Source organism: Pseudophryne corroboree, assembly GCF_028390025.1.
Source record: "Pseudophryne corroboree isolate aPseCor3 chromosome 10 unlocalized genomic scaffold, aPseCor3.hap2 SUPER_10_unloc_2, whole genome shotgun sequence".
In the NCBI taxonomy this organism is placed as follows: domain Eukaryota; kingdom Metazoa; phylum Chordata; class Amphibia; order Anura; family Myobatrachidae; genus Pseudophryne; species Pseudophryne corroboree.
The window spans coordinates 231,082-243,917 of NW_026967473.1; the positions used below are offsets into that span (position 1 = coordinate 231,082).

Sequence of the window (12,836 nt, forward strand, 5' to 3'; positions counted from 1 at the left end):
TTCGTGCTAAAAGTACTTCCTTCCATACCTTTCGTCCACAAAGCAAAGCGAAAGGACAGCGGTTTCCAATACACACACACACACACACACACACACACACACACTCTGACACACACACACACACACACACACACACTCTGACACACACTGACACACACACACACTGACACACACTGCAAAAACCACTAAGTCCAAGCCCAAACAATCCTGGTCCACACGCCAACCTGCCTGACGGGGGGGACTTCCCTGGGGAATCTCAGAGTTGGAGGCCTATTTCTGCACTTCGCACAGGTTTGGGCCACAACCACTTTGGGCACCTAGGTGCGGGAGAGAGTCTCCCAAGGGTACGCCGTCTCATTCAAGGGACGCCTTCCCTCAGCAATATTTCAAAACAGGCCTTCCCTCAGATCAAGAAAAGGCCAAAATGCTCCAAAATGTGGTTAAGTCCCTTCTGCAAACAGGAGTTGTAACGCCAGTTCCTCATTCTCAAAGAGGAAAAGGCTATTATTCAATCCTGTACCTGGTACTGAAACCCAGCGGGTTATATTGACCAATTCTCAACCTAAAGTCTCTAAACAGATTTGTGAAGGTGTTCAAGTTTCGCATGGAGACTCTGCGATCCATAGTCTTGGCCATGGAACCTGGGGACTTTATGGTGTCGCTAGACATACAGGATGCATATCTGCATTTTGCTATTGCGCTGTCTCATCGGCAGTACATACGATTTGCTATATGCAATCAGCATTATCAGTTCCAGGCACTACTATTTGGCCTGGCCACAACTCTGATGATTCTCACCAAGGTGACGGCTGTAATGGCAGCATACCTTCAGAGACAGGGAGTCACAATCTTTCCGTATCCAGACAACCTACTAATCTTGGCAAATTTACACGAGGTTCTTTTCAGCCACTTAAGATTTACAATGGATTTCCTACAGCGTCACGGGTGGCTAGTCAATTGGAAAGTCCTCCCTTACACCATCCCAGAGGTGCTGCATCTGAGAGCGCTACTGGATTCTCACAATCAGAGAATGTTTCTGTCTGCAGACAGAATGGCGAAACTGAGAAACAAAATCCAGCTGTAGTGTCTGAGTATCGGTCCATGCAAGTCTAAGGCCTCATGGTATCAATGTTCCACATGATGGAGTTCTCACAGTTTCACACTCGTCCTCTGCAGAGGCTCATTCTGACCAAGTGGAACGGTCAACCTCATCACATCAAATCACAGATGATTCTGACTCCCGAGGTCTGACTGTCGTTAACTTTGTGGCTCCACTACGGTCATCTAGAGAGAGGTCGACCCTTTTGGTCACCAGCTGGGTGCTGCTCACAACGGATTCCAGCCTTCGAGGATGCAGAGCTGTAACTGAACATCTGTCATTTCTGGGACAATGGCGCATGCAATTTTCTCCAAGGCAGACCAGTTCAAGTGCAGTCCATCTACGCCAGTGGCGTATATAAATCGCCAGAACCCCTTTCACATCACAAAAATAACCCAGTATCGACACGGCATATTGCCTGGTCGACACGGGTCAGTGTGCGATGTGAAAGGGGCCTTTGAGAATTCCCGTGTCGCCTGACCACCTGGACACTGGACATACTAACCATAAATCACACACCATATCTGGTCACCAGGAAGTAAAGTAAATTATTTTGATTTAACACCCTAGAAAACTCCAAAATGCAGGAATACCCCGTAGAGTGCATCAAGCTAAACAAAGGTGGAAGTGTACCCAAAACCTACTGAGGACAGGATAATATAGACCAGGCCTGGCCAACCTGTGGCTCTCCAGCTGTTGTAAAACTACAAGTCCCATCATGCCTTGCCACAGTTTTGCTATTAGGGATTGCTAAAACTGTGGCAGGGCATGCTGGGATGTGTAGTTTCACAACATCTGGAGAGCCACAGGTTGGCCAGGCCTGATATAGACATTTATATATTATGCATGCACATACATTAAAGGACGCTGTTTATCTGTTTAAATCTACTGGTGAGTGCCGCCTGTTGCATGCATCTATCTTAGCTCAAGCAGGAGCTTCGGATGGCACCCCAGCAAGTACAACCAGCAATTGTCTGGAGTGCCGGCACTTGGAAATATATATACAGGTTGAGTATCCCATATCCAAATATTCCGAAATACGGACTTTTTTGAGTGAGAGTGAGATAGTGAAACCTTTGTTTTCTGATGGCTCAATGTACACAAAGTTATTAAAATATTGTATTAAATGACCTTCAGGCTGTGTGTATAAGGTGTATATGTAACATAAAGGCATTCTGTGCTTAGACTTAGGTCCCATCACCATGATATCTCATTATGGTATGCAATTATTCCAAAATACGGAAAAATCCCATATCCAAAATACCTCTGGTCCCAAGCATTTTGGATAAGGGATACTCAACCTGTATATATATAATTTTATACATACATACATACATACATACATACATACATACATACATACATACATACATACATACATACAGCAGTTGAACATGGATCCAGTCCAGGTTGTCATTGCGGTCAGGGTGATACTGCAGCCTAGTTGATTAGTAGCACCAGTTAGCTGCCTTTAAGAATGCTGCACACAGTGATAATGCTCCTGGTATTGTCAGAATGTGGAATGTGCGGTAAAGTGATGTTACGCCGTGTGAATGAGCACCTGCTGGAGAAAGATAAAACCTGATGTATGTGACCCTATTTATTTATATAATTATGCTTCATATGTCGGAATGTCACAAGTAATCTCGGAAAGTAGCGGTGTGTTCTAAAGCAAAGGGCCTTCTTCTATATGTGCGTCTACCGCGCCTCTGCAATTCTACAGCCGTGCGCATTAGCTGCAACAGGTAAAAATGCGTTTCTCAATATATAAAACCTTCCTCTAGTCCCGGCCATCGTGCGGAGCACGGTCTGTATTTGTAGCTCTCGCGGAGCTGGGATGGGGGAGTCTTGGGGTGCTCATGATAGTTTTGTACCCACATTCCTTTTTCACCCAAAGGGCAGGATGTACTAAAGGGAAAATGCACTAAAACCCCTGTTATGGGGTTTTTTACAGCACATTTATATGTACTAAGACCCGATCGCTGGGTTTTCGCAGCCAAGGGAAAACACGGCACACCTGTGCGCAGGCAGCCCTGGTCCCGGAACACAAACTCCTCCCCCTACAACACGGCCGGAGGTCCTCCCGGCTGCAGGGAGGAGGATCCCGGGACTCCAGTCTGTCTGCCAGTGCGAGACCCCAGGGAGGTGATGGAGACCCCCACACAACCTCCTGACGGGTATCGCAGGGGTCTGTCGCCGCATTGCGATGTTACTACATATGCTGCTGGGGGGTGGTGATGTATTTTAATACTGACTCTCCGTTTGTGCTGATGACTCTGGTAGTAGCGTAATATCATCTGTCCATTTCCCTCCCTGCAGAAATCCTCATCGAAGAAACCTCAGCAGACTATGGGTAACAGGAGCCTGTCCTTCATGTCCGGGAAGTCAGACCGGTACGTCCTCCCGTCTATCAGTTATAGGAGTAACGCCTCCTTAGGAGAGGACCCGGCAGAGCCGCTCCTGGTAGCAGCTATTCGCTGACAAAGGGTGACATTTACTAAGCAGTGATAAGAGCGGAGAAGTGACATGATGTGAGGAGGGGAATGGAGGCAGCAGGAAGCCACAGCCGGAGAGTTATATAGTGGGAGGAGCAGGGTCCCCAGCAGCACAGAGTATATCAGGAGATGAGTGGTGTGTCAGTGAGGACAGAGCTGTATGTGACAGGGGCAGTGACATGATGTGAGGAGGGGAATGGAGGCAGCAGGAAGCCACAGACTGAGAGTTATATAGTGGGAGGAGCAGGGTCCCCAGCAGCACAGAGTATATCAGGAGATGAGTGATGTGTCAGTGAGGACAGGGCTGCATGTGACAGGGGCAGTGACATGATGTGAGGAGGGGAATGGGGGCAGCAGGAAGCCACAGACTGAGAGTTATATAGTGGGAGGAGCAGGGTCCCCAGCAGCACAGAGTATATCAGGAGATGAGTGATGTGTCAGTGAGGACAGGGCTGCATGTGACAGGGGCAGTGACATGATGTGAGGAGGGGAATGGAGGCAGCAGGAAGCCACAGACTGAGAGTTATATAGTGGGAGGAGCAGGGTCTCCAGCAGTACAGAGTGTATCAGGAGATGAGTGTCAGTGAGGACAGGCCTGCATGTGACAGGGGCAGTGACATGATGTGAGGAGGGGAATGGAGGCAGCAGGAAGCCACAGACTGAGAGTTATATAGTGGGAGGAGCAGGGTCCCCAGCAGCACAGAGTATATCAGGAGATGAGTGATGTGTCAGTGAGGACAGGGCTGCATGTGACAGGGGCAGTGACATGATGTGGAGGGGAATGGAGGCAGCAGGAAGCCACAGACTGAGAGTTATATAGTGGGAGGAGCAGGGTCCCCAGCAGCACAGAGTATATCAGGAGATGAGTGATGTGTCAGTGAGGACAGGGCTGCATGTGACAGGGGCAGTGACATGATGTGAGGAGGGGAATGGAGGCAGCAGGAAGTCACAGACTGAGAGTTATATAGTGGGAGGAGCAGGGTCCCCAGCAGCACAGAGTATATCAGGAGATGAGTGATGTGTCAGTGAGGACAGGGCTGCATGTGACAATGGCAGTGACATGATGTGAGGAGGGGAATGGAGGCAGCAGGAAGCCACAGACTGAGAGTTATATAGTGGGAGGAGCAGTGTCCCCCAGCAGCACAGAGTATATCAGGAGAGGAGTGATGTGTCAGTGAGGACAGGGCTGCATGTGACAGGGGCAGTGACATGATGTGAGGAGGGGAATGGAGGCAGCAGGAAGCCACAGACTGAGAGTTATATAGTGGGAGGAGCAGTGTCCCCCAGCAGCACAGAGTATATCAGGAGAGGAGTGATGTGTCAGTGAGGACAGGGCTGCATGTGACAGGGGCAGTGACATGATGTGAGGAGGGGAATGGAGGCAGCAGGATGCCACAGACTGAGAGTTATATAGTGTGAGGAGCAGGGTCCCCAGCAGCACAGAGTATATCAGGAGATGAGTGATGTGTCAGTGAGGACAGGGCTGCATGTGACAGGGGAAGTGACATGATGTGAGGAGGGGAATGGAGGCAGCAGGAAGCCACAGACTGAGAGTTATATAGTGGGAGGAGCAGGGTCCCCAGCAGCACAGAGTATATCAGGAGATGAGTGATGTGTCAGTGAGGACAGGGCTGCATGTGACAGGGGCAGTGACATGATGTGAGGAGGGGGATGGAGGCAGCAGGAAGCCACAGACTGGGAGTTATATAGTGGGAGGAGCAGGGATCTCCAGCAGCACAGAGTATATCAGGAGATGAGTGAGGTGTTAGTGAGGACAGGGCTGCATGTGACATGATGTGAGGAGGGGAATGGAGGCAGCAGGAAGCCACAGACTGAGAGTTATATAGTGGGAGGAGCAGGGTCCCCAGCAGCACAGAGTATATCAGGAGATGAGTGATGTGTGAGGACAGGACTGCATGTGACAGGGGCAGTGACGATGTAAGGTGGGGAATGGAGGCAGCAGGAAGCCACAGACTGAGGATTATATAGTGGGAGGAGCAGGGTCCCCAGCAGCACAGAGTATATCAGGAGATGAGTGATGTGTCAGTGAGGACAGGGCTGCATGTGACAGGGGCAGTGACATGATGTGAGGAGGGGAATGGAGGCAGCAGGAAGCCACAGACTGAGCGTTATATAGTGGAAGGAGCAGGATCCCCAGCAGCACAGAGTATATTAGGAGATGAGGGATGTGTCGGTGAGGACAGGGCTGCATGTGACAGGGGCAGTGACATGATGTGAGGACGGGAATGGAGGCAGCAGGAAGCCACAGACTGAGAGTTATATAGTGGGGGGAGCAGGGTCCCCAGCAGCACAGAGTATATCAGGAGATGAGGGCTGTGTCAGTGAGGACAGGGCTGCATGTGACAGGGGCAGTGACATGATGTGAGGACGGGAATGGAGGCAGCAGGAAGCCACAGACTGAGAGTTATATAGTGGGGGGAGCAGGGTCCCCAGCAGCACAGAGTATATAAGGAGATGAGTGATGGGTCAGTGAGGACAGGGCTGCATGTGACAGGGGCAGTGACATGATGTGAGGTAATAAAGGGGCAGACTATATGGTCCTCATCTGCTGTCACATTCTATGTTTCTAAGGTTTTTATAAATGAATAGTCTATAAATATTTAGAGAAAAGAAATAGGAATGACGATTATGAGTGATTGTACATATAGAGCCTTTTCTGTATATTAGTATATAGATGCTCGGCAGAGAGAAACTCTAATCCATAGACCTCTGAGGAGCAGCGCCCCTCGGTGTTTATCACTAAGGGGGTGATTCAGTCCTGATTGCTGCTGTGCGTTTTTTCTCACAGCCGGTGCTTATTGATAGACTGCGCACACGCATCGGCAAACAGCGACAGGCTGCTGCGAAAATTTAAATCGCACATCATTCACATTCGGAGTGACAGGAGGAGGCCGTTTGTGGGCGGTAACTGGCCGTTTTCTGGGAGCGTCGGGGAATATGCAGGCGTGTCCAAGCGTTGTCAGGGAGGGTGTGTGACGTCAGCTCCGTCCCCGATCAGCCTGTTCTCATCACACTGTAGGAGTAAGTCCTGGGCTGCACACACTGCACACACTGCACACACTGCACACACCACACACACTGCACACACCACACACACTGCACACACCACACACTGCACACACCACACACTGCACACACCACACACTGCACACACCACACACACTGCACACACCACACACCACACACACCGCACACACCACACACTGCACACACCACACACTGCACACACCACACACCGCACACACCACACACTGCACACACCACACACCGCACACACCGCACACCACACACACTGCACACACCACACTGCACACACCACACACTGCACACACCACACACTGCACACACCACACACACTGCACACACCGCACACTGCACACACCGCACACTGCACACACCACACACACTGCACACACCACACACACTGCACACACCACACACACTGCACACACCACACACTGCACACACCGCACACCACACACACTGCACACACCACACTGCACACACCACACACTGCACACACCACACACCGCACACACCACACACCACACACACTGCACACACCACACACACTGCACACACCGCACACTGCACACACCGCACACTGCACACACCGCACACTGCACACACCACACACACTGCACACAGCACACACTGCACACACCACACACCACACACTGCACACACCACACACCACACACACTGCACACACCACACACCACACACACTGCACACACCACACACACCACACACTGCACACACTGCACACACTGCACACACTGCACACACCGCACACTGCACACACTGCACACACTGCACACACTGCACACACTGCACACACTGCACACACTGCACACACTGCACACACCGCACACACTGCACACACCACACACTGCACACACCACACACTGCACACACACCACACACTGCACACACCACACACTGCACACACCACACACTGCACACACCACACACCACACACCACACACCACACACCACACACCACACACTGCACACACTGCGCACACTGCACACACTGCACACACCGCACACTGCACACACCGCACACACCGCACACTGCACACACCGCACACTGCACACACCGCACACTGCACACACCGCACACACCGCACACACCGCACACACCGCACACCGCGCACACCGCACACCGCGCACACCGCACACCGCGCACACTGCACACACCGCACACTGCACACACCGCACACACTGCACACCGCACACACTGCACACACCACACACTGCACACACCACACACACTGCACACACTGCACACACACTGCACACACTGCACACACCACACACACACACCACACACTGCACACAGCGCACACTGCACACACCGCACACTGCACACACTGCACACACCACACACACTGCACACACACCACACACTGCACACACTGCACACACACCACACACACTGCACACACCACACACACACCACACACTGCACACACCACACACTGCACACACTGCACACACTGCACACACCGCACACACTGCACACACCGCACACACTGCACACACCACACACTGCACACACCACACACTGCACACACTGCACACACTGCACACACTGCACACACTGCACACACTGCGCACACCGCACACACTGCACACACCGCACACACCGCACACTGCACACACTGCACACACTGCACACACCGCACACACTGCACACACCACACACACTGCACACCGCACACACCACACACTGCACACACCACACACACCACACACTGCACACACCACACTGCACACACCACACACTGCACACACCGCACACACTGCACACACCACACACTGCACACACCGCACACACTGCACACACCACACACTGCACACACACCACACACTGCACACACCACACACTGCACACTGCGCACACTGCACACACTGCACACACCACACACTGCACACACACCACACACACCACACACACTGCACACACCACACACTGCACACAGCGCACACTGCACACACCACACACTGCGCACACTGCACACACCGCACACACTGCACACACCACACACACTGCACACACACCACACACTGCACACACTGCACACACACCACACACACTGCACACACCACACACACACCACACACTGCACACACCACACACTGCACACACCGCACACACACCACACACTGCACACACCACACACTGCACACACCGCACACACCGCACACACCGCACACACCACACACTGCGCACACTGCGCACACACCACACACTGCACACACCACACACACCGCACACACACCGCACACTGCACACACACCGCACACTGCACACACACCGCACACTGCACACACACCGCACACTGCACACACACCGCACACTGCACACACACCGCACACTGCACACACACCGCACACTGCACACACACCGCACACTGCACACACACCGCACACACACCGCGCACACACCGCACACTGCACACACACCGCACACTGCACACTCCACACACACTGCACACACCACACACTGCACACACCGCACACTGCACACACCGCACACACCATACACTGCACACACCACACACTGCACACACTGCACACACTGCACACACCACACACTGCACACACCACACACCACACACTGCACACACTGCACACACCGCACACACCACACACTGCACACACTGCACACACCGCACACACACCACACACACTGCACACACCACACACTGCACACAGCGCACACTGCACACACCACACACTGCGCACACTGCACACACCACACACACTGCACACACACCACACACTGCACACACTGCACACACACCACACACACTGCACACACCACACACACACCACACACTGCACACACCACACACTGCACACACCGCACACACCGCACACACCACACACCGCACACACCACACACTGCGCACACTGCGCACACACCGCACACACACCGCACACTGCACACACACCGCACACTGCACACACACCGCACACTGCACACACACCGCACACTGCACACACACCGCACACTGCACACACACCGCACACTGCACACACACCGCACACTGCACACACACCGCACACTGCACACACACTGCACACACACCGCGCACACACCGCACACTGCACACACACCGCACACTGCACACTCCACACACTGCACACACCACACACTGCACACACTGCACACACTGCACACACCACACACTGCACACACCACACACTGCACACACTGCACACACCGCACACACCACACACTGCACACACTGCACACACTGCACACACCGCACACACACCACACACACCACACACACTGCACACACTGCACACACCGCACACACCACACACTGCACACACTGCACACACTGCACACACCGCACACACACCACACACACCACACACACTGCACACACTGCACACAGCGCACACTGCACACACCACACACTGCGCACACTGCACACACCGCACACACTGCACACACCACACACACTGCACACACACCACACACTGCACACACTGCACACACACCACACACACTGCACACACCACACACACACCACACACTGCACACACCACACACTGCACACACCACACACTGCACACACCGCACACACCACACACCGCACACACCACACACTGCGCACACTGCGCACACACCACACACTGCACACACCACACACACCGCACACACACCGCACACTGCACACACACCACACACACCGCACACTGCACACACACCGCACACTGCACACACACCGCACACTGCACACACACCGCACACTGCACACACACCGCACACTGCACACACACCGCACACTGCACACACACTGCACACACACCGCGCACACACCGCACACTGCACACACACCGCACACTGCACACTCCACACACACTGCACACACCACACACTGCACACACCGCACACTGCACACACCGCACACACCATACACTGCACACACCACACACTGCACACACTGCACACACCACACACTGCACACACCACACACTGCACACACCACACACTGCACACACCACACACTGCACACACCACACACTGCACACACCGCACACACCGCACACACCGCACACACCGCACACACTGCACACACTGCACACACTGCACACACCGCACACACCACACACTGCACACACCGCACACACCGCACACACTGCACACACTGCACACACCGCACACACTGCACACACTGCACACACTGCACACACCACACACACTGCACACCGCACACACCGCACACACACCACACACCGCACACACCACACACTGCACACACCGCACACACCACACACTGCACACACCACACACCACACACTGCACACACCGCACACTGCACACACTGCACACACCGCACACACTGCACACACCACACACTGCACACACACTGCACACACACTGCACACACTGCGCACACTGCGCACACTGCACACACCGCACACACCACACACTGCACACACACCACACACACCACACACACTGCACACACCACACACTGCGCACACTGCACACTGCGCACACTGCACACACCGCACACACTGCACACACCACACACACTGCACACACACCACACACTGCACACACTGCACACACACTGCACACACCACACACACACCACACACTGCACACACCGCACACTGCACACACCGCACACCGCACACACCACACACTGCGCACACTGCGCACACACCACACACTGCACACACCGCACACACCACACACACCGCACACACACCGCACACTGCACACACACCGCACACTGCACACACACCGCACACTGCACACACACCGCACACTGCACACACACCGCACACTGCACACACACCGCACACTGCACACACACCGCACACTGCACACACACTGCACACACACCGCACACACACCGCACACTGCACACACACCGCACACTGCACACTCCACACACACCACACACTGGAGAAACCATTCACTGGTGAGTGAGGTGCGAGCGGATTTGCAGCTGTCCGCTGACTGAGGGTTTTTTTTTTGCAGCTCGGCGTACACATGCACGGCGAATATACACTCCCCTTTGGTGGCGACTATCTGAGCGCAGCGATCAGGTCTGAATCCCCCCCTAAGATACCTATGTCGTCTTCTATTACAGATTCAGGAAGCTACGTTTGTTAGAAATCCCAAATAAGCAGAGAATCGATTATTTTCATTATAAAGAATAAACCTTCACATTTACATCATCTGTCTGTTTCATTTCCAGGGGCTTCAAACACAGCTGGCCGAAGAGATAACGCGCGCATGCGGTCTACGGAACGGGGCGTGGGATCCTGCAGATATTGTTACCGCTTGTCTTTTTATCATTAAACGTTTTAGTTACTGAAGAGCTGGTCTTGTTTTTGCCCCTTGTACAGGAATTGCGCACTTTGCACCCGTATTGCTTTTTTTACTAATTGTAGGTCTCTCTCTTGCAGCAAGGCTGGGGGCTCCGTACCATGGCGCTGCTGCTGGGTGAGCAGGAGCTGACACTTTACTACTATAGCTCCCCCTGTAACCCCACAAGGCTGGGGGCTCCGTACCATGGCGCTGCTGCTGGGTGAGCAGGAGCTGACACTTTACCACTATAGCTCCCCCTGTAACCCCACAAGGCTGGAGGCTCCGGACCATGGCGCTGCTGCTGGGTGAGCAGGAGCTGACACTTTACCACTATAGCTCCCCCTGTAACCCCACAAGGCTGGGGGCTCGGTACCATGGCGCTGCTGCTGGGTGAGCAGGAGCTGACACTTTACCACTATAGCTCCCCCTGTAACCCCACAAGGCTGGGGGCTCGGTACCATGGTGCAGCTGCTGGGTGAGCAGGAGCTGACACTTTACCACTATAGCTCCCCCTGTAACCCCACAAGCCTGGGGGCTCGGTACCATGGCGCTGCTGCTGGGTGAGCAGGAGCTGACACTTTACCACTATAGCTCCCCCTGTAACCCCACAAGGCTGGGGGCTCGGTACCATAGCGCTGCTGCTGGGTGAGCAGGAGCTGACACTTTACTACTATAGCTCCCCCTGTAACCCCACAAGGCTGGAGGCTCGGTACCATGGTGCTGCTGCTGGGTGAGCAGGAGCTGACACTTTACTACTATAGCTCCCCCTGTAACCCCACAAGGCTGGGGGCTCGGTACCATGGCGCTGCTGCTGGGTGAGCAGGAGCTGACACTTTACCACTATAGCTCCCCCTGTAACCCCACAAGGCTG

At 53.8% G+C, this 12,836-nt stretch overlaps 1 protein-coding gene across 2 annotated transcripts in view; it reads left to right on the forward strand.

The window, feature by feature from the left end:
- Positions 1–11,973, forward strand: part of EXOSC10 (exosome component 10) — a 175,366-nt gene extending 163,393 nt beyond the window's left edge. For both annotated transcript variants that reach the window (XM_063948684.1, XM_063948683.1), the window contains exons 24-25: positions 3,419–3,492; positions 11,853–11,973. In XM_063948684.1, the coding sequence (XP_063804754.1) occupies positions 3,419–3,492; positions 11,853–11,883 (105 nt within the window). In that variant the 3' untranslated portion in view covers positions 11,884–11,973. The remainder of the gene's footprint in view (positions 1–3,418; positions 3,493–11,852) is intronic.
- The last annotated feature ends 863 nt before the right edge of the window (positions 11,974–12,836 follow it).